The sequence below is a fragment of the Panthera leo genome, chromosome C2 (genome assembly GCF_018350215.1).
Source record: "Panthera leo isolate Ple1 chromosome C2, P.leo_Ple1_pat1.1, whole genome shotgun sequence".
Classification (NCBI taxonomy): Eukaryota; Metazoa; Chordata; class Mammalia; order Carnivora; family Felidae; genus Panthera; species Panthera leo.
In genome coordinates this window covers 15915100-15934951 of record NC_056687.1, presented here as the reverse complement: position 1 = coordinate 15934951, position 19852 = coordinate 15915100, and the positions used below count along the sequence as shown (strand labels likewise).

The 19852-nt window shown below is 35.8% G+C and overlaps 1 protein-coding gene across 2 annotated transcripts in view; it reads right to left on the bottom strand.

The window, feature by feature from the left end:
- The window catches only part of LTN1 (listerin E3 ubiquitin protein ligase 1), a 61774-nt gene extending 41973 nt beyond the window's left edge, over window positions 1-19801 (bottom strand). The window contains exons 1-9 of one of the 2 annotated variants that reach the window (XM_042954642.1): window positions 19642-19801; window positions 14615-14818; window positions 14015-14113; window positions 13277-13507; window positions 10852-10904; window positions 9977-10157; window positions 2478-2651; window positions 1718-1908; window positions 837-972 (exon numbers count right to left, since the gene is read on the bottom strand). In XM_042954642.1, the coding sequence (XP_042810576.1) occupies window positions 837-972; window positions 1718-1908; window positions 2478-2651; window positions 9977-10157; window positions 10852-10904; window positions 13277-13507; window positions 14015-14113; window positions 14615-14818; window positions 19642-19683 (1311 nt within the window). In that variant the 5' untranslated portion in view covers window positions 19684-19801. The remainder of the gene's footprint in view (window positions 1-836; window positions 973-1717; window positions 1909-2477; window positions 2652-9976; window positions 10158-10851; window positions 10905-13276; window positions 13508-14014; window positions 14114-14614; window positions 14819-19641) is intronic. The other variant, XM_042954643.1, reaches the window with a different exon arrangement.
- Window positions 19802-19852: the final 51 nt, after the last annotated feature.

Sequence of the window (19852 nt, the reverse complement as noted above, 5' to 3'; positions counted from 1 at the left end):
AGATTATTGATCATTAACAAATAATAGTTTTCTTTGCATTTTCTGAACTTAATCCAATTTTTTACTTTTTTCTAAACCAGTGTGAAAGAACCCACAGAATTCGGAATTCTTTTCCTTAAATTACAAAGATAAGTTAACTGAGACATAAACTAGGATCTAGGCTTATATGATTTCATTAATTTCCTAACATAAGGAACCATATTCCAGAACTCGCTCTCATCACTGGTTCTAAAAACCAAGCACAATTGTTCACACACAAAAAATAAATGTAGTTGAATATTTTAGAAGTAGCAAGATGATTACTGCGTAATTTATACTTAATATAAAAGATCACAAATGGGGTGCCTGGGTGGTTCAGTTGGTTAAGCATCCGACTTCGGCTCAGGTCATGACCTCATGGTTTGTGGGTGTAAGCCCCATGTCAGGCTCTGTGCTGACAGCTCAGAGCCTGGAGCCTGCTTTGGATTCTGTGTCTCCCTCTCTCTCTGCCCCTCCCCCACTCGCGCTCTGTCTCTCTCAAAAATAAAATAAAAACGACAACAACAACAAAAAAAGATCACAAATAGAATCTTCAAAATTATGTTTTGTGTTGCGACTCTATAAAAGTTAAGGCTTGCACATCCAGAGACTAATTAGTACTCAGGCATTATGGTATTATTCTAGCAACAACGGTACAGAATTTTTATTTGTATGGTCGGAAGTACACATTACTCAATTTGTAAATTATAAAAATGAAATTTTTATAAAGCCTAATTTAAAAACGGCAACAAGATACAATGAGCTTGATACTTTGCAGTCAGTGTGCAAGGGCATGATGATTTCTACATTATAAATACCTGATCACTGATGAGCATCTCTTCAATCTCTTCCTCACCTAAGTTTTGCTGCATTATAAAACGTAAGCATTCAAAAAAAGCTGATATTACTGCTGAGCACTCTGAAAAGCTGGTTTTGATTCTCTCTGTTGACAGCCTAAGAAATAATAAACAACTACAGCTTACTCTTTCACAAAACAATAAGCAACTCAGAAACACCAAAATAAACACATGGAAAAGGCATCACACCAAAAGAAGAGGATTTTTTAAAACAAAATTCTTAAACTAAAAACTAAGAACAAAAGGAACTTGGAAAGGTGTGGAAAAAAGCACATTTTCAAATAGGTGTCAAAAAAAGATAATACATATTTATTTTCTAGTCAGGAACAAGTCCATCTGCAAATTTCAAAGAGACGACTTAACCAAATAAAGCTAATAGTGTAGGAAAAAACAGTTCTGTAAGCATTAATAAAAGCGAGTGTCTTTTATTAAGTTCAACAAATACACTGAAATAATTTTTTTTAATTGTGACTTTAAATAGCTATCATATTTAAGCTTATGGAAGTTTTAAACTCTTCACTGGTTCATTTTTACCATTTGGACATTTGTATTTATCAACATACCAAAAAATGCTCATATAAAAAAAAGTCTATTTCAATCTAAGGCCCTTACGATAGTCATTGCACTTTCTGTTGTGTATGACCACTGAAGCCTTGAAAGTACCCAAGAAAAAAATCTCAATTGAAATTCTATGAAAAGTTTAATTGAAAGTGTTTAATGAACAACAAAACAATTTGGAGAAATTTAAATAAGAAAGACCATAATGAGTATATCATTTTACCCATTTGTGAAACCAAGAAAAATCTCTTCTGCTCTAAAGATCAAGAATTGAAACTCCTTACCCTACAACTACAGAGGTGAGGAAATTTTTGAAGAAATCCAACTTTGGATCTGTAATGGACTGAGGGAGTTTGCTGATAAATGGCAAAAGATAAGGATATATGATGGTAGCCAGACCCCGACCGCCTTCACGAACCACAGCTGACAGCTTTGGAAACACACTTTTTTTTGCATTTACATGAAGCCAACAGTCCTAACCAAAGAAAAGATGGTAAGAATAATTAGAGATCATAAAATACTTCTCCCAATTTAGACACACACAGGCTGTCAAAAGTAAATATCAAGTATTCTACCTAAAGAGGATAAAATCTCTCACCACCACTGAAAACTAAACTCGGAAATTTTAAGAAACTTATTACATATGGTAATCATGTACCCCACATAGCGAGGACAACATTGATCAGAAATAATTATTTAACTTAAAAGATTTATATAAAAGCTGCTTTCCAAAAAGGACACTAATATCTAATCTTAAATATAAGAATCAGATAAACTGACTTCACTGGACTACATAAAGTTTAAAGAATAATTGATACTGGCTGGCTAAACTGAAAGTAAAACAAAAACTCTATGCTAATTTTATGGTCAGTTTAAGATTTATACCAAGTTTTGGATTAAGTATTTTATTTCCAAGAAAGCATTTTCCAGTAAGTTTTAGGTATTATCATCTGATAGGCTCTGTCTCACATCATATCTAAGGCTTCTAAAATACAAACTAAGACAAGTATCTCAAATGTACTAAATGTTACCTTTCTTACGCACCTCAATAGTTGTAAGTGTATAAAGTACAGCTTCCCAGAGAGCCGGGCATACAATGGGGTCACTGTCATCAATGCTAAGTAGAACAGATGGGCTCACTTTGGATGCTTCATCTTTCATCAACTGTGGAATACGCTGGCACAAAGCAGAAACTAACTCAAAATAAGCTGAGCGGATCTAAAACAAAAAATGAAAAGCTGGATTAAATTAAAGCCTAGTAGAGCTATGATAAGATTTTTAATTTAATAGCTGTTAGGTTATGCATACTAACCCTCCCATTAGTAAAACTAAAAGGGCTAGAAAAAATATCTTTAAATCTTTCATAGGGTATCAAATGGCTGAAAGGACATTAGGAATTACCACATAAAAGTGAAGGCAGAAAGAATTCAACTTTCGATTTCTCTGGCTGAAGCAAATACAAATCCTCTCTAATGGCCAAGGCGTTCACCTGGGCCTCATATTATTCCTATTAATATACTAGGCCACACCAAGTTAAATACAGCCAAAGAAAAACTAAGAAACCATGAGTCACTATCAGCAGAAACAAAAGATGACACAGAGATCTGAGACTTTAAATCTTAGGGTTTATCAGTTACAAATTCCTTATCAACAGTTCTTATTATATTTAAAGAAATACAAGTTTATAGAAATCTGAAAGGAAAAGGATCTTAGAAAAAGCACAGATGTGAAAAAGTACGAAGCACAATTCCTATTCCTAAAAACAGGCAGAAAGACAGATGATAGATTAAAATTCAATTTTCAGTTTAAGAGCAGAGAAAGTGAACTGAAAGTACAAAAGAAATTATCCACCAAGAAGCACAGAAAGACAAAAAAAGGTAAAAAACACCAAGGATAGTGTAAGAGACAAGATAAAGAAGGTTTAACATATATTTAAACAGAATCCCAAAGGGAGAGAAGAGAGAACGAAGCAAAGGAAATATCTGAAAAGGTTAATAGCTGAGCATTTTGTAGAGCCAGTGAAATACACCATTCTACAAATTCAGGAACTCCAACAAATCCCAAGCAAGATACATAAAAAGAAATCCACACTAAGACACAGAATGGTGCAACTGCAAAAAACAAAACAAAACAAAACAACACAACAACAAAACTCCCACAAGAACAAAGAGTAAACCATAAAAGTAGCAGAAGAAAAAGACAAACTACCTTCAAAGGAAGGACAGTAAGACTGAAAGATGACTTCAACGACAATGTAAATCAGAATACAGTGGAATATCTTCAAAAATAAATTAACTGCCAATATTCAATCCTGTACCCAGTAAAAATCTATTTCAAGAATGAGAGTGAAGGAATGCCTGGCTGCCTAAGTCAGCAGAGCATGAGACCCTTGATCTTGGGGTTGTAGTTTGAGCCCCACGATGCATGTAGAGATTACTTAAAAAAAAAAAAAAAAAATCTTTAAAAAAAAAAAAAAGAGTGAAATAAAAACATCTTCTGATAGAGAAAAAAAAGACCATCATCAGCAGACCAACACAAAAAGAAATTCAAAGACGCCTTCTGTATTGAAAGTAGATGACTCCAGAGGGAAGGTAAGAGATGGAAAAAAGAATAATGAGCAAATAAAGCAACAAATATGAAGATAAATCTAAATGAAGATTGAGAATACAATAATAATGTTTTCTGGGATTAAAAAAAATACACATACACATATATTTAACCCCACAAAGTACTTTATTTCTGCATATTTTATATAAAATATTACCAAATGATGTTAGCAGTGTATTTAAAAAGATAAACACATAGCATGACTAGGCTGGAAAATAATATGATCATTTAAACATGAGAAAGGCAATCAAGAAAATTTCATCATTATTTTATGACAAAAATACTCAGCAAACTAAAAATAGAAAAGCAATCTTAAACTTTATGAAATCTACAGCAAGCATCATAATCAAAACATAAGAGTTTACAACTATTTCCATTAAAGTCAGGAACAAGAAAAGGATGCCAGCTATCACCACCTCCCTCAACATGGTAGTGGATGACCTAATTCACACACAGATAAGGAAAAAATAAAAAGAATTGGAAAGTAACTCAAACATGTAGCTATAATCATAGCAAAATAACAGGCTATAAAAAATATTCAAAAAGATGTAAACACTATCAGAACAAGAGTTTGGGAGAGTTGCTGAATATACAATTTACATACAAAAGCATAGTATACATCTACCAGTAGAAACAAAAAAATGTAATTAAAAAACATAGTGACTGTCACAATAGCAACAAAACCATAAACACGTTCAGGATGGAACATATTATAAAAATAGTACTCTGAGATGAAAAGGGCCTAACACAGCCTAAAAATTTTGGAAGAAGAACAAAGTTGGATGGTTTCTAGACTTATTATAAAAAAATAATAACTAAGAGAATATGGTATTGGTGTAAGGATAAACATATAAATAAATGGAACAGAATAAACAGTCTAAAATTTAAATCCAAGATATAAGGTCAACTGAATTTTGACAAAGGTGCCAGAGTAAGGAAAAGACAATCTTTCAACAAATGGGATACTTCTATGAAAAAAAAATTAATTTGACTCTTACCACTACATCATACACAAAAATTAATTCTAAATGAACCTAAACTATAAAACTTCTAGAGTAGAGAAAATCTTTGCAAACTTGAGGTAAGCAAAGATTAAAGATAAGAAATCAAAAGCAAGAACCATAAAAAATTGACAAACCGGACTTCATAAAGATTAAAAACCTACTCTCTAAAAACCATTAACAAAATGAAAAGTTTAGCCACAGACTAAAAGAAAACATTCATGATTCTTTATCTGACAAAATACTTATATCCACAATAAGTAAAGCACATTCATAACTCAAAAATAAAAACCAAAAACTCAATTTTTAAATGGGCAAAAGAGATAAATAAATAGGTAAGTGAGCAAAAGAATATTGAGTAAAAAGACTGATACACTGATCTTCTTACCAAGAACAATCATAGGTTCTGGGAATAAAACGCAAGAAACAACTGAAGACAAATCAAAATATGGGAAATCAAAATATGGAGTAAGCAATCCACACAAACAGAGCTTGCATTCTGTGCAGCTGTGCCTGGAAGGTGGTTTCGGTCACCACCGCAGAGGCACAGGGACAGCTACAACTCCAATAAAAAGCCTCGTTGGAGGAACTGGAAGAACCAGAAAGAAGAGCCCAGGGTAACCAACGAGGCAAGAGAGTGGCAGGAACTCTAGGAGGGAGCGAAGGGAACCCCTACATTTCTGTGTTTATGGTCTAAAACAACTATAGTTGACTCTTGAACCATGCACAGGGTAAAGCGAAAGCAGTTCGAAGCTAAGGCGGAAAGAACTGAGCTGAGATCTGAGATGCTGTCCGCAGCAGGCATGACAGTTTGCAGTTAGAGTCTATCCAAGTTAACGGTCTACCAACACAAAAATATCAACACCCTTGGGAGCAATATAAAACAATCCAGTCTCTAAAACATAACTTTCAGAGTACAGGCCAAGTGTCTATGAACAGGATATGATCTAAAATTACTAAAATATGAAGTCAGGAAAACGTGATCCCATTTCCTAAGACAGTAACTGAGATCAATCCCAAGAAGAACAGATGTTATTATCAGACATGAACTCTAACGTAGCTATTAAAACTACACTCCGTGAGGTAAAGGAAAAGAGAACAATGAATAAAAATAAATAAATAAGAAATAGAATGTACAACACCAAGAATCAACCTTAATGTAAATAAACTATGGACTCTGGACTTCATCATTTATCAATGTAGGTTCAGGGGTGCCTGGTTGGCTTCAGTCTGTAGAGCATGTGACTTTTGTCCGGGTTGTGAGTTCAAGTGCCACACTGGGCATACAGCTTGCTTAAAAAAATGTAGGTTTATCAATTGTTACAAATGTAGCATTCTGGTAGGGGATGCTTATAATGGGGGAGGCTAGGCATCTGGGAGGGGAAGGGATGGGAGGGCATATATGGGAAATCTGCATCTTCAATTGTGCTATGAACCTAAAACTGCTCTTAAAAAAGTCTTTAAAAAAAAACAACAGGAAAATTCATCAAAGAAATAGAAAATAAAAAAAACCAAGTAGAACCTTTAGAAATAAAAACATATTAAATTCAAAAGTGAGCAAAAGACTTGGACACCTCAAAAAGATATACAAATGGCCAAGAAGCATGTTAAAATATGTCCAACATCATCAGCCATCAGGGAAATGCAAATTAAAATCACAATGAAAAATCTCTACCCCAGAGGTCAGTAAACATTTTCTTTAAAGAGCCAAACAGTAAAATAGTTTAGGCTTTGTAAGCCATATGGTCTCTCTTCCAACTATTTAGCTTGCTTTATTAGCATGAAAGCAGCCACAGACAATACAAAAAACTATTTACAAAAACAGGTGTGCCACATTTTGACCCATAAGCTGTATATATCCTTTGCTGATCCCTGAATCCCACACCCATGAAGATGACCTAAATGAAAACAATTGATACAAAATAAATCTCATACACTGCTAACAAAAGTACACAGCCACTTTGGTAAATAATTTGACACTTTCTTACAAATTTAACATATATGTACTCTATGAACCATCAATTTCCTCCCCTTGCCCAAGAAAAATGAAAATCCATGTCCATAACAGAGACTAAACAATAAAAAGGAATGGACTGCTGATACATGCAACAATGAATAAATCTTAAAAACATTACAGTGAGCAAAAGAAGCCAGAGACAGAATATGTTTGGCTCCATTTATATGAACACCTGTATGTCGGTAGCAACAGAAAGCAGGTCACTGGTTGCCTACAGTAAGGGGAAGGATGACTCAAAGAACCCATTTTTGGGTGATAAAAATGTTTAGTATCTTGATTGTAGTGGTTACATGAGTATGTACATGTAGATGGGTAAATACATTGGTCAAAACTTGTTAAACTCTATGCCTAAAATGGTTACATTTTGTTGAGTAAATTATACCTCAATAAAGTTGGTTTAAAAATTATTCTAGGATATTTTTTATATACCTGAATACACTGGGATACGACAGGTTCATCGTAACATCAGGCTCAATAACTTTATAAAGAGAGCAAGCTTCCCCAAATCATTCACTTTTTTGAGGAATTCAATAAATTTACTGTAATTTATAGGGAAGAATAAAGTCACATATTCTACGAATTGAGGCAGCCAGATGCCCAGAAGAATGAAGTTCTAAAACAATTTGGTCAATCTTGAAGATGAAGACAAAAAAAGTGATTCACCTGAGCAGTTATCAGGATACATCATAATGTCACGTTAACATGTGATATTAAAATGGAATGGATACAAACTTCTGGTACTGGCATAAGAAGAAACAAAGACCAATGGACCAGAAGGCAGAGTTCAGAGACAAACTTATGAACATATGGAAATTTAATGTACCATATTGGCAGGACCACAAATCAATAGGGAAAGAATGAATAGTTCACTAGGTGATTTTTAGGAATACTGACTCACTACACATGAAGAGAAAGGTGACTAGGTTATCTACTTAATGCTGTATAAAAAAAGGTAGATTTATTAATGGATTAAAGACTTCAGGGGCGCCTGGGCGGCTCGGTCAGTTGAGCGTCCAACTTCGGCTCAGGTCATGATCTCGTGTTTTGTGGGTTTGAGCCCCGCGTTGGGCTCTGTGCTGACAGTTCAGAGCCTGGAGCCTGCTTCAGATCCTGTGACTCCCTCTCTCTCTGCCCCTTCCCTGCTTGCGTTCTCTCTCTCTCTCTCAAAATCAATAAACCTTAAAAAAATGTATTAAAAAAACAAAGACTTCACATGAAAAGTAAACGTATTAAAAAAAGATATAACTATTAAAAATACAAGAATGTTTTTCTGGCTTAAAAGTGGGAAAGGCCTTCATATGGCAAAAGCGGTGATTTTGATTACATGAAAATTACAATGTCTTTCTAAAGAGGATACAGGAAAGGTAACAAAGTGGGAGATTATTTGCAATGCCTAAAAACAACAAAAGGACAAGTATTTAGGATACACAAAGAACTCTAGTAAAACAAAAAAAGAAAACTTCAAAAGAAAGGGGAGAAAGACATAAACAAGTAGTTTATAGAAGAAACACCAAAATTCAAAAAGCTTACAGAAAGATCCTAAAAGTCACTAGTTAGCAGAGTAATGAAAAAAAAAAAAAAATTGAAACCCTATTAGACTGATAAAAATTAGGGAACTAAGGATTCTGGCTAGGATATAAGGATACACAGGGCTCATCAGGCAATGATGGTTGAGTGTAGAGTAAGGCAGCCATTCAAGAGAGCAATCTGGCACCACTCAGAAAATTAAGTATGCATATCCTCTTTGACTCAGCAATTCAAAAGCTAAGAGAATTTCAGAAAAAGAAATCCTTGCAGATTCAAAGGCGCATGAATGAAGATGTTCACTGCTGCACTGTCTGTGACAGCAGGGAGTTGAAGGCAATCAGTGCATCTATCACTGAGGGAATGCAGAGGTAAAACAGAAGGGATGCGCATTTCTTAATCCTACATAGTATTTAGAAGGCCTGATCAAATACTCATATAAGGACATGATAGATTTAAAGTATTTTTGTACTTTTAAAAAAGTACTGAGAACTTGGGGCACCTGGGTGGCTCAGACAGTTAAGTATCCAACTCTTGATTTTGGCTTAGGTCATAATCTCACAGTTCAGCAGATGGAGTCCTGCATCAGGCTCGGTGCTGACAGCATGGAGCCTACTAGGGATTCTCATTCTCTCTCTCTCTCTCTCTTCCCTCACCCCACCCAAATAAATAAACTTAAAAAAAATAAAGTTAAAAAGTACTTAGTTCTTAAAAAGCACAGGTAAAAAATACATTCCAAAAGGCGGTGATGTACCCAATAGGGAAAGTGTTACAGAAGCTTCATTCAGGCATGACTTCTAGTGCTGTTGTCTTTGTCAATGTTAATGAATCAACAATATCTATTAATAAGATGTCTTTACAGAGACACACATAAAACAAGGTTTCTTATTGACCAACTGACAAAAATGTTGTGACCAGAGACTCACAGGCACCCAATCCTATATTTCCCCTAAGAGTAATGCTGCAGTATTCACTTAATCAATATTCATGGGTTCTTCATATAAGCTAATTACCATGAATAAGAAGAATCAACTATACATACAAAAGGACATACACTAAGCAGATTTAGAATGGTTAGCTAGCGGAGGATGGAGAAGGAGACAGAGACATAAGAGAAAAAAAAAATGCATGAAATTAGAAGACCTTCATGCACACCAACAATTTTAAAGTACCATGAACAGAACAGTGTGATAATACAACTCTGAAGTCTAAATAACTAAATAAAAAAGTGAAAATACAATAACATTGCAGTAAAAGAGGCAATTCAGTCCAACCACAAAGATGGGTTTGCAGAGTTTTAAACATAAACAATAAGCATAAAACACAAACATAAACTAACAAGATCAGGGTGGAAAAAAGGAGTCACAGATGTTTACAATAAAAGATTAAGATACCTGAGGTATACTGTGTTTTCCATATTTCCAAAACTTATTCTGTGATAAAAGAGACTTAAATTTTTCCTCCAGAGAATCAAGCTCATTATCAGGTAAGAGGCAAAGCAATTTTTTTAATGCCAATAAGGAACAAGTTACAACCCGATGGAATTTAGCTTCTCTTTCTTCCTCTGGAACCGTTCTTCATGTGAAAAGAAAATAAACATATATAAGAATTGAGCATAAGCCAAACTACATACTTGGCACTTCTATTTTAAATGTTTTATCATTAAATATGTACCAAAGTTGCTTTATTTTTATTTCTGCATTCTATTTGTCCTGTGCCAACCCTCCTCCCTTAAATTGAATCACATATTTTTCAACTAATACAAGGGGAAAGTAGATGAAAAGCTGTGGCTTGAAAAAAGTGGGCAATATACTGTTCTCAGTAGCAAGTAATAGGATGAGTCTAGGGAATGGATATCAGTGCATCTAGGATTACTTGCCATTAGGGACTCCTAATAGTTTGACTAGTACGCAAAAGTAAATGGGTGATTTTACCACTCTCAACAGAACTATTCAGAGTTCTTCCACTAGTTCAACCGGACCTTAAAATGATTCCTGCTAGGACAATCAAAAGGTAAATGTGGGAAAAATATAAAAACATCTCTTTTTAAAGAACCAAATGTGTAATGCCCAGATAATTCAAGTTAAATAGCAAGATAACTGCCAGTAAAAACACTTAAAATAGCACCTGGCATATAGCATTATAGTAAGTATTTTCATCTCTACTTTAAGAATCCCTTTTTTAAAAATGTCACATTGAAATTACCATCTTGTTATGGATGAGCGAAGCCCATCCTTAACGTGAGTTACATAGATATAACACAACTTACTGTGGATCACTGAGTGTATCAGGTGTTTCTTTTATAAGATGATCCTGTAGCACCTACACAGGAGGAAAAATCCCATGAGCCTTGAGATTTTATTGAACTGTCAATGGTGAACAGTTAGAGCATAAACCTCGTCTTACTTAAAAGCTCTTACCCCTTCCCTGCAAAATTAGCAAAATTAAGCAGCAAAACTAAAAGGTTTGAATTTTACCTATTTTTCTTTCCCTATGAATCCCTAAGGTTGACTGGGGTAAGAAAGAGAGGGTACTTCTGAACATTTCCAGTACCCATCAAGAATCTTCCCCTAAATACTCCTGGTCTCTTGTCTCTCCATTCCTCCTATACACAGCAGTGAGGCAGAATTCCCGATTAGTAAGTTTGAAAGAGAAATTCAGGCTGTTTTCCTCTCCTCTCTTTTTGAGCATCTCCCTGCGCATAAGGGAGAACACACATTGTGCTCTGTTCCTTATGGAGGAAAGTCTAAGGTTCCACTCAAAGTGGGTAAGTCTGCCTACTTCCAGCATGCAGTACTAGAGAACTCACTATTCTAGTATCGCTTTTATCAGCAACTATAATAGCTAACATTTACTGAACTTTTCCATATGCCAGGTATTGCTTTGAGCACATTTCATCCATTAACTAAATTAATCCTCACAACTGCTCGATGAAGTACAAGTTAATTTCTACTTTAATAAAGAAATAGAGGCACAGAAACTTACCCAAGGTCATGCATAACTAATGACAGAATGTGACAGAAACCCAGAGCCCATGTTCTTATAGACAGTATGACATAATGCCTATAAATCTGACATTTTGGTCTCAATGGCCTAACCCCTCTCTAAAAAACTGATTTTGAACTTAGGAAAGTTCAAGCCCAATATCTGTAAGAAACTGTGACATAACCAACTAACGGAAAAATAACGCAGGAACTAATCCACATATTCAATGATCAGTTATCCATCCATAACAAAGCCAAGAAACAAAAAACCAACCAAACAAAAAACTATGAATAGCCGAATTGGTTGTCTCAAAAATCCATTTTCTTCAACTCTTAGTGTCCAAACTCATGACACTTCACTCTCACAACACTTATCACTTGATATTTCAAATATACCAATGATTCTTGGGTTGAGAACTCCCTTTGAGAATATGATTAAAGCTATAAACCCTCTCCCTAGAAAAACAAACTTGGTAAACTTGAAAAATGAAAAATGGAAGAACCAAGAACTTAAATGGGGAACTAGAATGCACATGTGTGTGTGTGCAGGGGAAGAGTTAGGTGAAAAGATCAGATAGGTAAGCCGGGACCAGACCATGCAGAGCCCTATAGGCCAGGGTAAGAAATCTGGACATGTAAGCATAATGGGAAGCCACAGAGAGGCTGACTAACTGAAATGAGGGATGGTGTTTAAAAAAGACACAGGGTGCTATGGAAACACAGAAGTACTAAATAAAGGAATGAATGCCAGCATGAATTTTTTTAAAATCCTCAATTTCCCCATCATTCATAGTACGTCTACTTTTATTTCTTGAGAGAATACTAATGAACTCAGTTGTCTGGTTTTTCCGACCCATATATTAGGAATAGCAGATAAAGGGAGAAGAAATGAAGGACAGTATAAGATACAAACCGAAAGCCACAAAAGTTATGGCTGATATCAGTCTTGCAAAAGTGTTGCAAGAACCCTGGCCAAGTGTTGGAGAAACTTTCATATCTGTTAATGACAATATAAATGTATATGGCCTTTTGAAGGACAATTTATCAATATAAAAATATTTTTTAAATGTTCTCATCCTTTGACCCAACATATATGGTTACTAGAAATTCTACTATCACTCCGACAGGGTATGAAAATATCTATTCAAAAATGTTCTCTGACGCAGTATTTGTTGTAATAAAAAACAGGGAAAACCCAAATGTATAATATAAAAGGAGTTAAATAAACTGTTGTACATCCATACAAAGGAATTTCAGAAAACCAACAGAAAGAATGAAGTATATCTGTATACTTGTATTGATATGGAAATATGGGGAAAAATAAATTTAGATTTATTTTTTAGGGTATAGATTTATTTTTATTTACATTTATTTTTAGGATTTAAATTTAGATTTTTTTTTAGATGTACTCTTTTTTCAGATTATGGATCATAAAGTATATACCTAAATTTTTACGTAGTATGACTAGGATTTATAAATTAAAGATGAAAAATTTAAATAACTTAGAAAGATCCAATCCAAAATGCTAATTATGTTAAAAATCAAAAATGGTCAATTTTGTTAAACACCATTTTTGAAAGGCAAACTTCCATTAAAAATACTTCACTTACTCGTTCCTTTATAATGCCAGGCGAAAGAGCTGTTGTTATAATATGCCTATATCCCTTAAATACTTGAGGAAAAAAATACAGAATCACTCCAAGAACTTACACTTGTAATTTCATCCTTACAAAATGCTATGGCTTCAGGTTGCTTGCTTGGAGGGAAAGCTGCTTCAAAGGCATCTTTTGCTGCAGATGCAGCTGGTGTGTAAGTATCACACTGAGCCATTAACCAATAGCCCATTAAGCTTTTTAAATAAGGAGCCAAGTGTTTCTTTACTTTAAGGATAAGCTTTTCAAAAGCCTGCTGCGTAGCTTCTCGAACCCGGCGATCGTGATCCTATTGAAAATATAATATGGTTTAAAATAGCTCTAACCCATAAAAACATATACAGACATTTCCAGATATGCTATGATGACCCATTAGTAAGAATTCACCTATGTGCAGAGCTAAACTAAAATTAATTATTATGTGAAAAAAATTGATTAATCTTTCCTTTTCCCCTTCTCGCAATGATAAAAACTATTCAAGATAGACTATTCAAGGTTAGGCCTTCAATATTAAGCAATTCACTCTCATTCTCTTCCAGCAAATATACAATGAAGTTAAACTGTCAGAATTTACTATAACTAGAAAGTATCTAGGTAATCCGCTAGTAATCACATAAGTTTTGAAAACCCAGACTTCAAATACACTTTATACAACTTAACATGATCCAAATTGCATAATACTGACATAACATTTTATACTCCTCACCAAAAATGAATCATGTACATGTAATAGTTCTCAAGACTTCAATCAAAAACTGTACAATGAAATAAACTAGTGTAAGTTTTTAATACTTACAAGTGAAATTTTGCAGAAAATTCTTGGCCAGTATGGAAGAACTCCTTTTACGACTTCTGTGTCTCTCTCTGTACACATGGTTCCAAATTCCTGCATGGCCTGAAAGTAAATTAGCAACATTACTAAGAATCAACTGCCATAATATTGGCTATTCATTAGATCTTTTCTGTGCTAGAAACTTAGTATGTAACGGGAGAATGCACTGCTTCTGTTTGTGCCATATGGGACTAATTTGAAGGGTTCCTTCACAGCATACTATGATAGAAGCTTCTCAATTTTTTTAAAAAATAAGATATACACAAACAAAAAACTCAATTTAATATTATAAGGTCAAATTTCCCATTCTCTAATGGGAAAAACTGCACAGCCAGAATTCCAAAATGGTTCAAATAAGTGCAGAACAACAAACAAATTTGTAATCCACAAGATAAATGGTAAACTAAGCTTAAGTCTACGTGTCAGAAAAAAGGACAATTGTAAAAGAACTTATTAGTGATAAATGATTGCTCATTTTGCTTTACATAAAATATACCAATTGACACGTTGTTCTAACAAAAGAATTTTCTTGATCATTTTTATAAAAAACAACATAAAACTTACTTTTAACTTTGTTGTGACATCTTTCTTAGAAAGTTTCCGCAGCACCATTCGGAAATCAGAATCTACAAGACTGTCAATTTCTTCAGCTCCCTGAATAGCAGGAACATAGCCGAGGTCATTCTGTGACGTTCCAAAACCAATAAATCCAGGCACTGTTCCCTGTTCTTTGGCAAGGAGTTCTGCAGCTCGGCCACTGTTTGAAGGCTGATAAGAAAGTGGGGGGCGGGGGGAGATTCAGAGTCTAGGAAGAGTTCAAAATTTAATTTTGAGTTCTTATCCTTCACAATTCCCAGAGAGGAACAAGCTTTTATTTGAGTTTTGTTTGCTAGTTTTTTTTTTTTTTTTAATAAAGCCTCTTTTTAAATGTTTTTTAAAATTTATTTATTTTGAGAGAGAGAGCATGAGTGTACACGTGTACACACACACACACGCACGCGCGCACACACACACACACACACACACACACGACTAGGGGAGGGGCACAGAAAAAGAGAGAATCCCAGGCAGGCTCTATGCTGACAGTGCAGAGCCCAATATGGGGCTTGATCTCGTGAATCAAGAGATCATGACCTGAGCTGAAATCAAGAGGCGAAAGCTTAACTGACTGAGTGACCCAGGAGCCCCAAGAACTTTTTATTTCCTAGCCTAAGATTTCATCCACTGCAATGTTCCCATCACTAAGAATCTATTAATAATTATCCTAGGAACCATTTTCTGGTTTGCTAAACATCAGAAAAATGTTTATTAAACTGGATACAATCCATTAGTGGCTCATGATATTAACTTAATGGGTCAAGACAGCATTTCAAAAAAATAGAATAAAATGTTAAAACTCAGAATGCATCACATACAGTAAGAATAAATACTACTTTATAAAATTAATTTCCAAATTTGTATAAAGAGTATATACACACAAATGTGTACTATGTAATGATATAAAATTGATTCATAAATGAATTATATCTTTTCATCCATTCAACAAACATTTATTAAACAATCACCATGGGACCAATCTAATGATAGCTATTTCTAAGACTAGGAGTTCCTTGAGGGCAGACACACTCATTTCTACATACCCAAAGTTACTCTAACTTCTTTGAGCTATAATGGTCACAAATTATATTACTATGGACATAAAAATCAATACAATGGTCAGGATATATGATACATTCCTTTGAACCATAGCCTGTGGTTTGTTAAATCGATACACAATATAGTAGCTTCCTAGTACAAAAAGTTAATAGATTGATTGCGATAAAGAAAACATTTAAGCTGCTAAAGAAACTAACATATCCATTGTTAGCTAATAGAAAAATGCCTCAGTTCAATGTCTAGCATGACGTTACAACCCACGTATTCATCTGTTCCTGACCTCTCTAAAAGAATGGCTGAAAGGTGATTCAATTTGCTCATACCTAGCAAAAGTGTGTTTGGGAAACTCATTTGTCAAGGAATAATCTCGGCTACTTTCTAAACTGAATGACCAGAAATGAAAATGATAACATGAATTACATTTTTTTTTCAAAATAGTAGCATTTAAGACTAATTTCAAAAAAAGTTCTCTATTTTGGAACTTTATTAAAATGAACTAACATTATTCAGTTCGCCTTTCTCAATATTGGTACATCAATAAAGAGCTACAAAGGAAGTTAGTGAATTATAATACAATGTTGAAAACTAAGTATGATGACACTGGGACATCAGAATTTTATCTATAATACCATTTGTAAAGTTTTATTCTAAAACAGAATAATGAACTAGTATAAAAAACTAGTTAATACTAAAAGCTAAAGGAGTCAAGGCTAAATTCTTAACTGACCTGAAATACCAGAGCTGCTAGAGGTAACTGGGTGAAGAAAGGTATGAGATTTCCAATTTCCAATGGTAAAGTAACAAATTATTTTTAAAATAGGCTAATTGTGTCTTTTTATTCAATGTTTACTTTGAGCTTAAAATAGTTACTGTTTCTTATTACTTCCTCTACTGTATATTAAATGCTTATACCCATAGTTCAAAAATTAAGAACCTTGATTTTATTCTTTATACTACATGCGCTTCATTTTTTTTTTTTTTTTATTTACTGAGAGAGAGAGAGAGAGAGAGAGAGCGCACATGAGCAGGGGAGGGGCAGAGAGGAAGAGAGAAAATTCCAAGTAGGCTCCACGCTGTCAGCAGAGAGCCAGACGCAGGGCTGGATCTCACAACCGTCTGTGAGATCGTGACCTGAGCCAGAACCAAGAGCTGGGCTGGTCGCTTAACTGACTAAGCCACCCAGGCACGCCCCTACTTCACTCCTTTGTGCCTGTCTTCTAGAGGTATCTGAGGTGGCAATCCTGACTCTACAGTTTAAAGGCCAAACTCTGGAAGATTTACAAGATCTTTCAGCATCTGGCCTCCACGGCGTATCTCCCAACACTCTTTTCTTCCCTTGTCACAGGTCCTCCCCTCCTCTCCCAATTTTGCTGCCACCACTGATGTTCCAGTCCCAAAGTGAATTCACAGTTCTCTGAATAGGTTATGCCCTTCACAATCTGATATTTGTGCAATCTCTTCTCTTTGCCTGAAAACCTTTTCTTTCTTTCCATTGCCTGACAAACTCTTATTCATCTTTCAAAACACACTCTTGTTTTCAACCTTTGTCTCCCGCAGGTCAAGTACCATTCTTTTTCTGTTCCACTGTTTTCTTTCTACTCACACCTGTATCATAGTTCTTTAATATATTATAATCATTTGCTTACTTATAGGTCTCTCATCAGACTCACAGTTCAAGAATAAGAAACATCTATCATCTTTGAACACATGGCATTCAGTACGCAAAGTCTTCTGTTGAATGAAAGACTGCCACTCTGAGGTTCAAACCTCAACTATGCAACTTCCTGGCTAATGAACGTACGTAAATTAATTTCTCTAAGCCTCCGAACCATTATCTTTAAAATGAAGAAAAAAAAATAGCAACTAAGCTGTTACTTGGGTTACTGTCAAAATTAAATATAGTTTTTAAACTATTAAAATTGATTGCAGCAAGAAATCAACAAAGGATGCTAAAACAATTAAGTGAAAGTTTGTGAGAGAACAGGTTATTCTCAGTCTCAAAATACCACTCCCAGTGTTATTTGCTAATAGCCAGTAGAAAAAGATACTCTTATAATGGACATCACATTAACCAAGTGATTAAATAACATCACTAATAAGACACGCAAGCATCATGTGCACCCAATCCACTGATGATGCTACATCACCTATGGAGCATTCCTATCAAAAATTGTTTAACCTGAATCTAATCAAAGGAACAATTAGACAATTCTAAATTAAGTAAAACAAGGGGCCTAGAGTTTTCCAGACTGTCCCTGTTATAGAAGAACTACCCTCAGAAAAGAAGCAGCAGCAGGAAAAAAAAAAAAAAAAAAAACCAAACACGGGAAAACTACCTAGAACTAAACAATAACTGAATGGAATCATTCCATCCTTGATTGGACCTTCGGTGTTTTTTAAAATGCTATATCTGATAACAAGTTATAGAGAACATTATTGAGATGACTACAGAAATCTAAATAGTGTTCTACGTTATTAGATAATAGTATTTTACCGAAGTTAAATTTTCCGCATGTTGTAATTGCTCAAGGTTATGTAGAAGAATGGTATTTGTTTAGAATATACCTGCTGAAGTACTTAGGAGCTAAGTGTCATGATGTATGCAACCAGTTCTCATATGGTTCAGCAAAACACATATATTTAGAGAGAGAAAACAAGTGTCACCAAATATTAACAACTAGTGATTCTAGGTAAAGAACATACGGCTTGTCACTCTAATATTTTTGCAACCTTCCCTCATATTTGGAATACTTAAAAAATAAAACAAGAAAATTATTTAAATAAAAAAATTAAAATCCAATGAGAATGCAAGTGTTTAACGCAGTACCCGCACAAGGCAAGTCACTATTATTGTTGGTACTATCTGCCAAAGACTAAATGACAGATCTAAGACAATGTTGTACTGATATCACTAGAATTTGATCAGAAACAGGGAAAAAGCACTCCCAAAAATTGGACTGTGCCATAACAAACCTAGTACCATAAAAATACATTATGACATCCCTAATCATGTAGGTTTAATCCACTTGTGGGTATTCTTCAAACAGTATTTAGCTAGCGTCTACTCTATGCCAATCCTCGTCCTAGGCTCCTAGAACAACAACAGCCTTCATGAAAACACCTGACTTCATAATACTTACATCCCAGGGAAGCAAGACAGTAAATAAAGGGAGACAGTAAATTACACGGTATGTGAGAAGTCCTAAGTGCAAAGGAGTAAGATAAAGCAGGAAAGGAGCACAGGGAGTGGGAGGAGGGCTACAATTTAAAACCAGGCGATCATGAGAGAGCTCAATGGGGTGTCTCCGGCAATATTTGCAGCCACCTAACAAAAGAGCGTTGGGGAGCCTGCCAGGCAAGGTCAAGGCTCGGTGACGAGGTCAGTGTGGCTGGATGGAGGGAGCGAGGAGGAGGACGTTGAAGATGGTGCCAGAGACAGGAAGGGGCCAAAGGCAGGCCACATACCATCGTAGGGGATTTGGCCTTTACCCCGAGGAATGTGGGGAGCCCCAGGTTTTTGAGCAAATGGGCGACATGAATCGAGATGCCCCGCACACCAGGCTCACTTTAAATGCTTCCTACCCAACTCCCTTGTTCCTAACGCCACTCCCCCACCCGAACCCCTGCTACCCCGGCCAGGTAACCTTCCAGTTGAGACAGACACTGAACCATTTCTTAATGGAAACTGTTGGGGTCTGTGCTCAGGCGGAGACAGCTCTGGCATGGACCATCTTTTCTCTCGCAAATCCCCAATCTCCTCGAAGGCAACCCATCCCGCTCGTGGGGACGCACACACAACCGGGAGGTCACATTCGACACGCAAACACACGCCTCCCCACAACCGCGCTCCACAAGCCCTCCGGCCGCGCGCGTGGTGCAGCCAGCCGCTTCGAGAGAAGAACTCCTCCCGGTCGGCCGGGCCACTTCGCACTCACCCTCAGGTTCCCCTTGGTCCGCTGCTTGTTCTTCCCGCCCATGGTCGCGGTCTCAGCCACACTCCCAGCCTGCAGCTCCCAGGTTGACACCGCCGGGCCACAACTTCCGGCCCCCAGCGCCGGAAAAGGACCCACTGGAGCGACTTCCCCGGCCCTCCCCTTCCGCCACCCACCCCGCCCTCCCGCCTCCTCACTTCCGCTCCCGCCTTCC